This window comes from Capricornis sumatraensis, chromosome 15 (assembly GCF_032405125.1).
Source record: "Capricornis sumatraensis isolate serow.1 chromosome 15, serow.2, whole genome shotgun sequence".
NCBI classification, from domain to species: Eukaryota; Metazoa; Chordata; class Mammalia; order Artiodactyla; family Bovidae; genus Capricornis; species Capricornis sumatraensis.
This window is the reverse complement of record NC_091083.1, coordinates 65,023,885-65,039,314: the sequence shown is the minus strand read 5'-3', so window position 1 is coordinate 65,039,314 and position 15,430 is coordinate 65,023,885. Positions and strand designations below refer to the sequence as shown.

Sequence of the window (15,430 nt, the reverse complement as noted above, 5' to 3'; positions counted from 1 at the left end):
ATGTTGGGCAGGGGGCGGGGCAGGGAGCTGAGGCGTGATGAAACGGCCTTTGGGGATCCAGGGGGGCACGGGGCAAGGGCATGGCAGCCAGAGATGGCTCACAGGGCGAGGGGGCGGGCTCTGTGGTCGGAGCACAAAGGAGAAGCAGGTTGAAGGGGGTGAGAGGGAGGGAAGGAGAGGGACAAGGAGGGCAGGAGGAAAGCTCTCCTCTTCCTGGTTTCTGCTTCGCTCCATTCCCCCCACCCCCTAGGCTTGGGGCCCGCGGTTGGGGGAGGGGGAGGCCAGATAATAGTAATCAGCAGAGCAAATGCTTCCATGGCCTTCGCTCTGTGCCAAACCTGTCCTAATACTCCCCGCGTTCAGTCCCCTACAACGTGAAGTCAGTGCCAGAAGTTCCCCAGGGGACTTCTGAGGACCTGGGCCCCGCCCTCAAGGACAGCACAGCTTGATTGGGGTTGGGGATGCTGAGAGAAACAGAAATGTCTCCAAGACTATCTTCAAGGGAATAAGAACCCAGCTACCTGGGCGCTCAGCCGAGGTCCCTCCAGACACCAGCATTCAGTGCTAAGGCAAGGGGCCTTCATGGAGAGGGTGGCGGGTCAGCTAGCAGTCTAAGCTTTGGGTAGGCAGAAGGGAGCAGAGGCGGCCACCTAGGATGGGAAACGTCACACGGAAGACTGTCGAGGGGACGGTGGCCACAGCCTGCCTGGGTTCTGGTCGCGTCCCCGCAGTAGCCCCCATTGCCATGGCTTATGCCCGGCTCTGAACCACTTGTCCGGCACCCACCACTAAACCAGGAAGCCAAGCACTTCGTGTTCACTCAAGCCTCACAGCAGTCCTGTGATGGAGGCGCCGTGGCCCATTTCACAGTTAAGGAAACTGCGGCCCAGGGAGTTCAGCTACCACTCTAAGGTCACACAGCGGTGAGGCAGCTCAGCCAGCGTCTCAGTCCCTGCTCTGGGTTGACTTTCTCTCTGGCTTCCTAGAGACCTGCCCCTCTGTGATGGGCCTTCCTTACCCAAAGTAGATGCCAACCCTTCCAAGTTCTTTTCTAAATAGCCTTGGAGTATGGCAGAGGTGGCCTGTATAAGTCTATAATTTCCCCATATGACCTGATTAAAAAAAAAAAATCCAACCATCTGGTTTGTCCTTGATCTCAGAAGATGACCTTTGTTAAATGTGTCTTAAGGATGGACCCACATGCCAAAGACCTCAGAGAGAGGAGGGGTCGGGCTGAGGGAAGCAGGAGATGACTGTACCACCTGCCCCACCCTGCAGCTCAGTACTTGTGTGTTGGGGAGTGACTTGTGGGAAGGGAGTTCTGAGGGTATTTCCACTGGAGGATCATAAATGGAAGGAAGGACTCCTGAGCTGGGGCCCGTGTGGGCCCCTTGGTGCTGACGATACCCCTTGTACTTTCTCAGCAGTGAGGTTGCCATGCTGGGAGCCGGCTCATGCCTGGCTGTGCGCTCAGCACCTCCCCTGCGCTGGCTCTCAGAGCCATCATGCAGATGAAGGGTATAAGGATGAAGCAGGCGCTACCATTACAGAGGAGGAAAGCGAGGCTCAGAAAGATGATTAAGCCTGCCTTGAGGTCACCCAGCTGATGTTCAGAGTCGGGCATCTGGCTCAGAGCCTGTGCCCTGACCACTAGACATGCTGCCTTGCTGCAAACGTCTTGTGGCCAGTTCACAAGCCTCCTGACTTGCTTGTCAAAGTAGATAGACTTAGGCCAACTGGGCTGTGTGATTTCCCTGGTCCCATGGGTACCCAGCCCCAAACCTTACCCTCAGGCACTTCCTGGGTATTCATTAAGGCTGGGGTTGGCGACCTCCAGGCTGCAGAGAGGGCGAGGCTGGCTGCGCCCACCAGGCTTTGTGTCTCTGGGCCAAGCGGACGTCCAGCCCTTGGCTCTGCACTTCCTGGCTTCTCGTCCATATGCCCGCCGCGTGCCCCACTTCCCGCTGCCCAGCCTGGAGCTGGCACATGACTGGCAACGAGCCAGCTGGGCTGCGCTCAGAGCTGGAATTTCAGCAGCAGGGCCAAGGCAGAGGGAGCAGGCCAGGCCCTCCTGCTGTGGGTGTGCAGCCAAGGGGACCACCGCACCCCCTTCCTCCCCCATGCACCTCCTCTCCCTTCTCCCACTTCCCCATCTGTCACCCTTTTCCTTTTGGGGGGCAGGGTGATGGGGACACTTTTGTCCTCCTCTTTTCACCTGCTCCCGTTTGCCTCAACACAAGCCTAGCTCTTCAGCCCCATCCATGCCTGCTAGGAGACTCGGTGCTGATGGCTGCAGAGGGGTACAGCCTGGCACCTCAGTGTTTGCATCAGGCCTTTTGGAGGGGTTTTTGGATCTATCTGTGTATGCTTTGCCAAACCTGAATTCTGGGACTGCCTTACTGTCTCTGGGGGCACCTGGGACTTTATGGAGTCTTACAGGCCTGGGGTGCCCAAGGGAGCAGGGGACTGCAGGGGAGATGGGCAATCTTGTTCAAAGCATTAAAGGAGGCACACTCTTCAATAGGAAAAGAACTTTTTAGCACCTACTGCTGTCCAGCAGTGGATCGGGGAGGGCAGGTAAGGAGCTTTCTGAACCTGTAGGTCTATGAGCCGGGGTTGATGACCATTGACAACGGATACTACAGGGAGTCCCCGTCTTGGGCAGGAAGCCCTGCCTTAACTTTGCCTCTGATGCCACATGGCCTAAGGTCCAGAGGATCCCAGGGAGTCTTGCCAAGGCAGAGCCATGTGTTCTACAAAGTTCTCTGAGCCCACATGGAGGACTGGTCCTTTTTCAAGGAGTGTTTCTGATGTCTGTGCTTAGTCGCTCAGCCGTGTCTGACTCTTTGAGACCCCATGGATTGTAGCCCGCCAGGCTCCTCTGTCCATGGGGATTCTCCAGGCAAGAATACTGGAGTGGGTTGCCATGCCCTCCTCCAGGGGATCTTCCCAACCCAGGGATCTATCCCAGGTCTCCCACATTGCGGGCGGATTCTTTTCCACCGGGAAAGCTGAAGAATACTGAAGTGGGTAGTCTATCCCGTCTCCAGGGGATCTTCTCGACCCAGGACTTGAACCGGGGTCTCCTGCATTGCAGGTGGATTCTTTACCAGGGAAGCTTGTTTCTGATGTCTCATGAAAGTGAAAGTCGCTCAGTTGTGTCCAACTGTTTGAACCCAGGCCAGAATTCTCCAAACCAGAATACTGGAGTGGGTAGCTGTTCTCTTCTCTAGGGGATCTTCCCAACCCAGAGGTTGACCTGGGTCTCCCACATTGCAGGTAGATTCTTTACCAGCTGAGCCCTGGTGTCTGCACCCACCTGAATCAGAGAGAGCCTTGTTGCTTCCTTCCTCTCTCCCGGGGTGCTGGAAGGCGAGGTCAGGCTTTGGAGCCCTGATCTGACTGCCCAGACCACTTTGGAGTTGGGGCCAGATGTGGTCAGCAGCTGCTCCAGGCCCACCACGTGCTAATCCGCCCGCAGGGCAGAAGGAGGATCTTGTAAAGTGGTGCAAATCCCCCCAATTGGCCTCATCTGTCTTTGTCAGCCTCTGAGTTGGGGAGTGAAAATGGGGCCTTGCAAGTCAGCGACTCTGCAAATAGCTTCTGCACTCCCTCCCAGTGAAATCTCACCCAGCTTTTCCCAGTAAGAAAAATGTAAAAGGCAGATTCAGGTACCGGTCTCAACATCCAGGCTGGGGGCCTGAGAGCAAGGCAATAGTCCAGGGCTGCCGAGAGCTGCTGGGCGGGGATGGGCCCCTTCTTAAATGCAGCAGCTCCGTCTTTATCTGTGTCACGTTTTGGGCTTCAGGATAAGAGTCTATTTCCAGAACAGTGTCTGTAGCTCTAAAACTATCAGAAAACCACCATCCTGCTGACTAGGGCATCAGCTGGGATGATCCTCTGTGTCTCAGCTCACCCTGTGGTCCCTGTGGCCTCGGGCATCTGTGCAGCCAAACAGAAACAGAGGTCCCATTTCTCACGTGGATGAAGCGGGAGCGTGAACCAAAAGATGCCCATAGGAGGTTGAAGGCCTTGGTGGGGGAAGGCATCCTCCTCCATTCAGGTCCCTACAGCAGCGCAGAGCTGGACATTTTACTGACGCCCCACGGGAGCTCTTAGCGAGGCCGCAGACCATCCAGCTGCATAGGGCCCTCTGACAGCTCCAAGGGCTTCTCACCCACCTGCCTTGGGTTCGCCCATCTGCCCTTCCGTGGGATCCAGAGCCAGAAGTTGTGCACCCAGTGCATCAGCTCCCTGTGGCACTCCAGCCAGCCTTGGCATCTGCTGGGTCTCTGCTAAGGCCCAGGCCCCTGCGCACTTTCTGGTAACTGCCCCTGTATCCTCAGTGGGCCAGGCGGCAAGCAGGGCCTCTGGCCACGCCATGGGCAGCCCTAAGCAGAGCAGCCCTACCAGGCAGGCCCTCCCTGAGCCCTGTAGAATCTGTCTCTGCCCAGCGATCAAAGAGCTCCATGCGTTGAAGTCGGGCTTTCTCCATGGTATCAACCCTTCTTCCTCTCCCAGCAGACTGCAACCCTCCTCCTCCGCGTGCTCAGCTCAGCTCTTCTGAGGCCTGACCTGGGATGCCCCAGCTCAGTTCCTTAGGAGGTCATCTGTTGGCCCAACTCAGCCTCAGCCCTCTGCCTGACCCAGAGGGCGTCCTTCCCTCTTCTCTTTACTCCCATAGCTGTTAGTCCCTCAAGAGGACCTGTCCCTCCCAACCCCGTGGGCCCGAGAGGGGACTGCTGCCCTGAGACTTCCAGGCGGCCCCAGGCTAGGGATAAAGATGTCCCCGTATGTGGCAGGAGAGCCGAGCCCCGTGTCTTCGCCCTCACACCTTCCCATCCACTGGCTCTAATCGGAGAGCAGGGGTTTGCCCTTGTTCCTGACCTCCAGAGGAAGGCAATCAGACAAAGAATTTGGAAGGGAGATAACTCATCAAGGAGCCTGCCTGCTCCGCAGAGCATCAAATCAGCTGAGAAATAACAATTGTGTCACCAAAATTAACTCTGCATTTGCAGCCAGCCGCCAGGCAGGACTGGCCCATGGAGCACAGGCAGCAGAGCCCAAGCCTGTCCTCTGAGGGCCTGGCCGCAGGGCGGGGGCCGCGGGGAAGGAGAGCCTGGCAACCCTCTTGAGTCCCCTCCTCTCTTCCCCACCCTGCTCCCCTTCCTGGCTACTACAGAGATGGAGCAGGGCACGTGTGCCTCCCGAAGGAACAGACCAGGTGTGTCCTGGAGAGCAGTGCACCGTCCCCCGCCAATCCCCTGCTGTGGGCTGACCAGCGCCCTTGGCCAACTTTCCCGGCCGGGCTGCGGCGAGGACGGAGGAACGCTGGGGTGATGCTGCCCCTTAGTGGAGAGGAGCGAGACGGCCTGGGCTCTGGGAAATGTGTGAAACCCGCAACCGGGCAGCAGCCGGCTTCAGCCAGAGAACCTGGGCCCAAGAGGTCCCTCCGGCCCCCTCAGGCCACCAAACCAGGACCAACCTGGTTTTCCCCAAAACCCAGAGCAAGAGGAGAGGACTGAGCTGCTGGGACTACACCCCACCTCTTCCCCACTCCTCGACCCAGCCGTTTTCTTGTGCTCCCTGGCATCGCTTTCACCTTCCCTCCCACACTGCTGACTCTTTCTCCGTAGCTAGGGGAGGCCCTCTGGAGGCAGCTCTGGGGGCAACCTGGAGCTTCGGCTCTAGTCTGGCACTATTATAAAGAGCTGTGTGACCTTAAGTGAATTGGTTCACTTCTCTGGGCCTTGTGACCTTGCCTGGAACACGGGGCTTCCTGAGAGCCTGTCCAGTTTGAGGCATTTCACAGCTCTCTTGGGTCTGTGAATAGATCAAGGAACAGCCTGTAGAGTGTTGGGCTCTGTTTGTAGGCCCGCAGCTGGTAGCTTTATAAGTGGGGCTCAGTTTATCCTTTTCTGAGAGTGGGAGTTGTTTCCTCCTACCCTAGAGCAGTGTTTCTCAACTCATTCTTCAGTAGCAGTGATGAAATGACCTGAGGAATATTCCCAGTTCATGAGAACACAGGTTATAGACTAGACAATGTTTCAGTGTTTTGCTTTTATAATTTTTAAGCTTCTTTCATTTAAAATTTTAAAACTACTGGTATTCTGCGAAAGTACTGACTCATTTCTATGGCTGAGACTCTTAAGACATCTGCCTCTTGCTCCTCAAATCCCTGCCCTTCCTGGCAAGGGCCAAGTGCCTGCCACCAAAGCAGATCCCTTAGTGACCCAGTGAGCAAGCTGCCTCCGCACAGATCCACATAACAGCCAGCCTCCTCTCTCCCTCAGATCGCAGAGACCTACGCCTTCCTTCCACGGGAAGCCGTGACCCGGTTCCTGATGAGCTGCACGGAGTGTCAGAAGAGGATGCACTTTAATTCCAATGGCCTGGAGCCCAAAGGTAGGAGAGCAGGTGGACGTGCTGGAGACCTGGGGGAGGCTGTGCAGGGCAGGGGTTCTCCCCCAGAAGGGCCTGCCCTTTGCTGGCAGGAACAGGAAAGTGCACGACCAGCAGCTGTCATAATGCCCAGGGGCCAGCGTGGGTCCATGGAGCTGCCCAGAGAGCCTCATTTTAGGTTTGGTTTGTTGTTGTTGTTTTTAACTTTTTTTAAATGTCAAGTTTCACTTAAAAACCAACAGTACATTCCTACTGCCCTTCAACACTCTCTTTTCCCACCAAGGTTGCAGACGGAAATGGCCACCTCGCCCCATTTCCTAAACTCTGCAGTCCTCGCCATCCAGGTCTCCCCCCGCACCCGTGGCAGTGTCCACGTGGATCTGGTCTCACTGTGCCCTCCCTAGGGACAGGAGCACAGCCCTCATTGGATGCGGCTTTCTCCCCTACAGCCACCCTCCTGCCGTTAGTAGTAGGCCTCCCTAAGTGTTTGTCCCCTGCCCTCTACCCCCAGTGCACACCCAGGAGATCTGTGGGGATTGGTTAGAATTGAAAATGCCCAGAGGGACTTTCTTGGTGGCCCTGTGGTAAGACACGACACTTGCACTGCGCGGGGCACAAGTTCGATCCCTAGTCAGGGAACTAAGATCCTGCATGCTACACAGTGAAGCCAAAAAATAGGGAAAACAGAGAAAATGCCCAGAGCATGTGTGATCAGTCCAAGCTGGTCCCTTAGACACACATCCACGCTCTCCAGCTCTTCCCTGCAAGGACCCCCACCTCAGTCCCCCCAAAGTTTCAACCTGAACGTCCCAGAGGCCTCCCTCCAATAAGTCTGAGTCACCTGTTTGAAGGTGGCTTTGGCACAGCAAGAAGGGCCATTATGTTTGGCTGGTGTGACCGTAACTCAAGCCTGAGGAATGGTGCCCAGATGGGCGATTTATAAGGGCTCCTAGGCATCAGGCCTGCAAAGGGTGCTGAGGTCGGTGGGTATTGGGGTGTTTGCCTGAGGATGGGAACAGAAGGGTGAGGCACTTCCTCAGGCGGTGCCCCAGTGGCGTCCATCAAATGTGGTGAAAACCAACAGCGCCGCCCAGCGACAGCAGGGCATTGGAACGTAGATGCCAGGGGGGTTTTCCTCCTGGCTGGTAGTTCAGCCGCTCAGTCACGTCTGAGTCTTTGCAACCCCATGGACTGCAGCACACCAGGCTTCCCTGTCCTTCACTGTCTCCTAGAATTTGCTCAAACTCATGTCCATTGAGTCAATGATGCCATCCAACCATCTCATCCTCTGTCGTCCCCCTTCTCCTCTTGCCTTCGATCTTTCCCAGCATCAGTCTTTTTCCTGGCTGGTAGTTGGTCCCTGATGCGACTTTGGACAGCAGCCACTTCACAAACCCAGAGGCTTTCCTGTCCTTGGGGGCCATTAGGCCACGGCCACTTCACTGAGTTCATCGGATAGCCGCTGATGTATGAGGGACACGAGTTAATGTAGTTCATCCCTCATAAGTGCTGGGTTCCTGGTTTAAGAGCCAGGCGCGCCAGGGCTGCACTGAGTGCATTTAAATCTGAGCTCTGCCGCGCAGTAACTGTGGGTCCTGAACAAGTGACTTCACCTCTCTGAGCCTAAGTTTCCTCATGTGTGAAATGGAGTTAATAATGGCATCTATCTGGTAGCAGGAGAGAGGGGCAGGGTCCTGATGAAATTTGAGAGTTAAACCCTGTGCCTAGGGCAGGGCTGCCGCACAGGATGAGAGAACCAAGGCTGTGGCAGTTATTGTGATAACGCCTGAGGCCTGAGGGAGGCCCCGTGCCCCATATGGCCTGGCCCCAGCTCAGCAGCTGCAACCCCTGTGCTAAGACAGCCCCCTTAGCACCTGCCGCTGGGCTAGGAGACTTTCCCTGCCGTCCTCCCCACCCTGCCCGGGTCCACGTCCCAGGGGCACAGGCCCTGGTAGTAGCTGCATCGTCTCTGCCCACCCATCCGCCTGTCCCCTCCTGAGCTGCCCTTATCGTTTCCATAGCAACTGGCGAAGTCAGACACAGAACCTGGGGGAACAGAGGCAGGCCAGGAGGGGCTGTGTGTGTGGACTGCTCTGGGGTGTCTGCAGGCTCCGTCTGTTCTGCTGCCTTCTCCCCGCTGGTGTGGAGGATGGCCCTCGTGTCCAGCTTCGTGGGTTCTGTGCTGGAGCCTCTGTGTCCAGGGGCTCCAGCAGGAAGAGGGCAGGCAGAGTAAGTCTGCGCCCTGCCCATCCTCGCCTGTCCTCAGGCTGAATGCCACTTCCCTGTCCCCAGGAGTGGAGCTGCCCACAGGCAGGGAGGGGAGGAGATCTCAAGGGAGCCGGAGGCGGCATGGCCTCAGTATCTCAGAAGGTGGGCTTGGGGTCAGGCAGGCCTGGGTGTGCTGCCCTGCTCCCTGCTGTGTGTCCCTCGGCAGGTTAGAGAACCTTTCTGGACATCAGCTGCTCGTGACAGCTGCTGATCCTGGGAGGTGTCTGACCTGGTTCACAGCTGAGGAGAGGAGGCTGAGAGAGGTGGTGCGGTGATGTCACTTGCCCAAGGTCCCCCAGAAAGCAGGAGAACTTACCTTCCCATCAGCAAATGGGAGCAACACTTCTCTCTTGGGGTTTTCAGGAGGATGAAGTTGAATTAAACGAGCCCGTTCTGTAGGGCACTTGGTGCAACGAGTGCCTGGGAAACACCAGCTTGTCCCCCACTCCACCCAGTATTGTTGTCCCAGCCAAACGCAAGGCTGCCAGCTTCCAGGTGTCCCACGAAGAGACACACAGTCACCCTCCCAAGCAAGCACCTACAGCCTGGCCGCTGGGCCAAAGGGTTTCTGGAGACTGCTAGTGGAGAGCCTTAGAGGCTGAAAGCCTCTGCTGTCTGCTCAATGGTCAGAGGCATCGTGCCTGGACCCCTATTGTCAGCTGGCAGGTCCTCCCGTCTCCTGCCCCAGCTGAGAGCGTGGAGACGCGGTCTCCGCCCACCAGGCTGGCCTCTCTGGATGTGGTCAGCTGCACCGACTGCTCTTTCACAGGCACCCCTGTTCTGCTCTGCTCTGCCAGCCTTCCCTCCTCCTTCAGAGCCTGCGCCTGGCCCCAGAGGCAGGCCCCAGGTTCCTGTCCCAGGAAGGTGGGGTGGGAGGGGCCACAGAGCAGGATGGAGAGTTCTCGAGGGGCGGCTGGGAGGGCGCCTTGCTTCCTGGCCTCGTGTTAGAAAGAAAGAAAGGAAGCAGAGCAGCCTCCCCTGCTGCTCTGCTGGTTTGTCCCGGGGAGGGGAGAGAAGGCGGAGGTGGTGGTGGGAGGGTGTGCTGGACAGTCCCATGCCCTCCCCCAGCGCCAGGAGCACAAACAAAGGAGGCTGCGAGGATCAGGAAGTCCGAGGATGGGAAATTCCAGGGCCTCCCAGCTCCACCGGCCCCCGGAGCGAGTCTGGGCAGAGAGGAGGCAAAGATGAGAGCCGGGTGTGCCCTGGTCCCAGCCCTGGGCCGCTGTGGAGAGGGACTTCGGGAGAGGGCACGTCTCACTTTTCTTTGACGTGACAAAATGCTGTTTGCGTGGCTGCAGACGAGGAGTTAGCAGCGGGCAGCGCCGGTTACCCCCCAAAGGGTCCCTCCTCAGCCAGAGCCGTCCACTCAGGTGGTGGCGCCCCTGCAGTGGTTTTCAACCCCCTCCCTGCCTGGCCGCTCCAGAGCCCCCCACTTCCTGTCCTGCCCCCACATGACCCCATTCTGGTTCGTTCCTCTGCCCCTGCAGCCTCTCCTGCGCTGGCCTGCCCTCTTTCGCTTCTCACGCTCACCCCCTGTGTAACCTGGGGTGGGGAGGTTGCCTCATCTGTAAACTGGGGAGTTCTTGGGAGCCTCACGCAGGAGGGTCTGCGTGAAGCCCTGGCAGGGCTCAGTAGCTGTCATCCAAGTGACTGAACAGAAGTCCTGTTGAAATACCCCCTCCACAAAGCTGCCTGGACCTACGCCAGCGGCCCTGGAGCTCTTCCTCCTTGGAGCGCTAATGGACTGGCCGTCAGTCCCACCCTGCTGGGCCCAGGGGCCGGCCCTGTGCCCTTCCCCCCACCATCCCCACCGTGAATGCACACCCTTCGGTGCTCCTTGAAGACTTGCTGACCTATTGAGCGCTTCCCTGGAAGAGAGGGGATTTTTTTTCATCACCTTCTAAGCCAACCCCAGGTCTGGGATCTCTAGTTCCAAATCTGAACGCCATGGCCGGTTGGCCGGTTCCACATTTCCCCTGCGCCAGGCCCTTATTGCGCACACATCCTTCACCCACCCAGCCCTGACCCTGGGAGCTCTTGCCCTGGCACCCAGAAACTACAGTGTCTCTGGATTGAGGAGTTCTTCCATTCCTGTGGGTGGAAACTCAAGAGAATTTGCCACTCTGTGCTCCACCTGGAGGATCCGGGCCATCTCCTCAGCTGGAGTTTGCGTTGACTGGCCCGGTCACTGAGGCCTAGCTATGGTCAGCGCTCGGCTTGGCCTGGGGAGAGCCTCTGCGTCATCGGCTCTTTTCAACAGCCTGTAAAGCTAGGTCTGGCGCTGGGGTTGGTTTCAGGTTTCTTGGCAAAAAGGTGTCGAAACATTTCTTCGGGTGATTCCTCTGGCTCTCTCACCAGCCACCAAAGGGGTTATTTCGGCTCCATGACCCTTACTGGCTCTGAACTCACTGGTGGTCTCAGGTTCCTTGCGGTGGCTCAGGCGTGGCCCCTGTGTTTATTGACCACGGCAGGGACCTGGCCTGTCCGGCAGAACCCGGGGAAGCTGCTGCTTCCTCATTCGTGGGTTCACCTTCTCTCATCCCCTACCTCCCTACGTGAGCACGTGACTCCAGGCAGCCCCCACTGGCCCTGTTCCTTAGCTCCTTCCTATGAGTCTGTGTGTGTGTGCTTATCTCTCCCAGAACCATGCGGCTTCCTTGCTGCCAAAAACCTGCCTGCCTGTCTCTTGGCTGCGGTGTGGCCCGAGCCCTGACCTCCCACAGCCAGCTCCCTGGCGCGTTCCCTCCCCAGGAATGTCTCCTGCCTGCCAAGGTCCTGCCTCCCCGACAGAGCCCTCACTTCTGGAACTGCGGACGCAAGCATTTCACGGCACACGGATCTCCGATGGATTCGTCTGTGTGCCCAGGGTGTCCTGCTCCACTCCACCCCCACCCCCCACCCACCCCCCGCCGACGAGGGCATCCACCCTCCTCTTCCTGAGCTCTCCTGGCTCACCTCTGGGCACCAGAAGCAGTTTCTGAACTGTGGACATGATGCGGAGGGAACAGGCCAAGGAAGACCCCTTCTCCCACTTCCCAAGAGCACCTTCCCAGCCTTTGTGGGTTTTTTCCCTGCCCTACACTAAGCTGAACCTTGGCTTTAAATTTTTTCTTTCTATTTATTTATTTTTATATTTTTGATATTACTTTTTTGTTGTTGACCATGCCGCCAGGCGCAAAGGATCGTAATTCCCAGACCAGGAATGGAACCCTCACCTGCTGCAGTGGAAGTGCCGAGTCGTAACCACTGGACTGCCAGGGAAGGCCCTGTTTGTTTTTTTTCCTTAAGTTACCTCTTTGTAAGGATTCATGGCATTTCAGGCAGGACACGGGTGACCATTGGTAAAGGAACACAGTGTCCGGCCTCCCAGGACTACGAAACACAGAGGACGTTGCTACGTCACTTAATGAAGTCTTCATCTGAGGCTCTGACCGGGGACCCTTAGGGTGGGAGGCCCTTCTCACGTACCACATTGTCCAGCAACTTCTCAGCAGACAGCCTTGTCTCTGAGGAAACAAAATGCAAACGGCCGCATTCTCCATCTGAAGACACTCACTCCAAAACAGGAACCACGGCTGGCTCTTTCGAATGACATGTCTCAGTGTGGCTGCGGGGTCTGCCTCACACAGCGCGTCTGGCCTCGTGGAGTTGCGGGGCTTGGGAGGGGAAGGGGTGGGCAGATCCCAGCGTGCCCCTCCCCCCGCTGCCTCGGTTGAAGAGGTCAGGTCTGGGTAGATGGTGGGGCGGCAAGAAGAAGAGAACCCACAATCACAAAAACGAATTCTAGTTTCCCCACAGCACTGGGCGTCTGTGCCGGTGGGGCCAGTGTGCACTGTGTCAGAAAAGCCTTCTGCCACAGAACCAGGAGGGGCTCCCTTAATAGAAGGAAAGGTTTGGCCCATTTTCCAAGCCAGTTCTTGAGACTCCCTGTTAGCGAGTCCTGGAAGAATGAACATTTCTGCATATGACCACATGGCTTTCAAAAACTCAACAAGGGATTCCTTTGGTGGTCCAGCAGTTAGGACTCAGCACTTCCACTGCAGGGGACTGGGTTCGATCCCTGGTCTGGGAACTAAACTCCTTCCACAAGCCGCACAGCGCGGCCACATTTTTTTTTTTTTTTAAAGCGGGGGGTGGGGGGAGGGGGAACAAAGCTCTGCGTTTTTATGAAACTTAATAGAAAATGTTATTCAAGCAGTACAGTCACCAGAGGGGCACCACCTCAAGATGCATGGACCCCTGTTCTCTGCGGGGCTATTCTATCCTCACCAAGTAGGAACTGCCCTGGTGCCCCCTGGCTAGTTTTGCTCTCTTGTTTGCAGGAGCCATTTTTCTTTATTGTGATAAAACATAATGCAAAACTTGCCATTTTAATACATTTTAAGTGCACAACTTGATGGCATTATAGTTATACTCACTGCCCAGCAGTCATCACTACCATCTATTTTCCAAAACTCTTCATCCTGCCAAACAGAACCTGCAGCCCCGTGAAGCATTAACTTCCCATCCCCAGATGCCCTGGCAGCCCCTCTTCTACTTTCTGTCTGTGTGAACATGCCTGTCCCAGCTGTCGCATCCACATGGGATCGCCCAGTGTTTGTCCCGTGGCGTCTGGCTTCTCTCACTCAGCAGTGTTTTCAAGGTTGTGGGGGCCTGCTGTGGGCTCTGGCTCTGAGTGGCAGCTTCAGCAGATCCCTGCCTTCCTCCAACCCACCGGCCACCGGCTTCCCTCCAGCCTGTCCTCCTGGGCGTGGTGCCAGTGGCAGCAGGCAGGCTTCAGCTCATCGGAAAGTCGCCCCTACTTCTCACGCCACTCCAACCCCAGCCCACAGATAGAACGAGGCGCCAAGGAGGTCTTAGGTCAAAGGCCCGGCGTGCTTGGAGGCTGGGGGAGGAGGCAGCCAGAAAACAGGTAACCACGATGACTCCCCAGACAGAGGGTGAAGGCAGGTCAAGTGACTAAATGACAAAATGAGGCCCTGCTTTGTGTGACAGGTCCCGGCAGGTGGCTTCAGGGTTTCCAGCTTGGTCACAGCAGGAGACATCTGAAGGGGAGGCTGGACTGGAAAGAGTGGCAATGGGCTTCCCTTGAATCATGCTTCCCGTCTTGTTGACTTACTCCTGTGCCGTTGCAGTCGCTCCTAAACGGCATCCGCAGTGGCACCTAGGATGCACAGCACAGTGGCAGGCTGGGCCCACTGCAGGGGCCTTTGCAGAAATGACCAGACATTTTCAAGAGTCATTGAGTAGGGACTTGCCAGCGGTTAAGACTCTGCGATTCCAGTGCAGGAGACGTGGGTTCGATCCTTGTTCTATAACTAGCTTGTTCTAACTAAGATCCCACATGCCTCTGGGGGAGGTCAAGGAAAAACAAAAAAAAGTTGTTAAATATTCCTACCATTTGACCCATGCTATGCTATGCTATGCTGTCACTTCAGTCATGTCTGACTCTGTGCGACCCCATAGACAGCAGCCCACCAGGCTCTGCCGTCCCTGGGATTCTCCAGGCAAGAACACTGGAGTGGGTTACCATTTCCTTCTCCAATGCATGAAAGTGAAAAGTGAAAGTGAAGTCACTCAGTCGTATCCGACTCTTAGTGACCCCATGGACTGCAGCCTACCAGGCTCCTCTGTCCGTAGGATTTTCCAGGCAAGAGTACTGGAGTGGGGTGCCATTGCCTTCTCCGTTTGACCCATGAATTCCATGTTTTGGAATCTGGTCTAAAAAGGAAACGATCCCAAATACAGACCAGTATTCATGTACAGAGATGTTCCCAGCAGTGTTTATAAGTAGCCCCTGATAGCAAATAGCCTAAGTAGCCAACCGTAAGGGAGTAACTTACAGAACATATGATAAAACGATACAGGGATATAAAAATTATATTTGCAAAGCAAAACAAGATTTTTGATGGTAGGGGAAATGCCTATGACAAAAAAGTGAAAAAAAAAAGGTTTCAAAGCAGACTGTTATTCTCGGTACGCATTATGATATCAAATATGTAAAAAAGAAATCACAGAGGAAAAAATAAACAGAAGCATATGCCAAGCTGCTTGGTGCAATTATGGACTTTTTTTTTTCTTTACATCTTTCCACACTTTGCAAATGCTCTACAAAAGGAAATGCGTTACTTTGATCTTCAGGACAAGAAAGTAATAAAAGGGAGGAACAATGCTCCTCTCCATGTGATTAAAGAGGAACTAGAATTTGGGTGGCGGAGAAGGCAATGGCAGCCCGCCCCAGAACTCTTTCCTGGAGAATCCCAGGGACGGGGGAGCCAGTGGGCTGCCGTCTATGGGGTGGCACAGAGTCGGACAGGACTGAAGTGACTTAGCAGCAGCAGCAGAATTTGGGTGGACTGGAGGCCTGGCCCAGACCCATGAGCCAGGTGGTCCCTGGCGGCTTTAGGGAGGATGCTGTGGGGGGTGAGGGTCAGCGTGGGGCAGTGTGGCATGTGAGTGAGCTTAGACCAGTGCAGGAAACTTACACATTTGACTTCAAGGGCCTGGCAAGCATCATCGTTGAGTGCAAGTGTGCAGGGCAACAGGAACGGGTGGACACTGCAGCAGAACAGAGCCCTCGAGCCCTGTCTAAAAGGAGAGGCTCAGCTGCAGTGGGTGTTTGCCATGTGAGTGAGGGCCCCGTGTGGCCAGACCTTCCATTTTTCGAAGAAGCCAGAAATCCCCGATTTTCAACTGTGACCTCTCTTACTAAACACGGTCACTTAGTTGAGAAACACTCTCAGCACCGTGCAGTCCACAT

The 15,430-nt window shown here is 56.1% G+C and overlaps 1 protein-coding gene across 1 annotated transcript in view; it reads left to right on the top strand.

The window, feature by feature from the left end:
* The window catches only part of NOL4L (nucleolar protein 4 like), a 128,343-nt gene that overhangs the window by 52,065 nt on the left and 60,848 nt on the right, over nt 1-15,430 (top strand). The window contains exon 3 of the mRNA XM_068987217.1: nt 6,294-6,405. Coding sequence (XP_068843318.1) covers nt 6,294-6,405 — 112 coding nt within the window. The remainder of the gene's footprint in view (nt 1-6,293; nt 6,406-15,430) is intronic.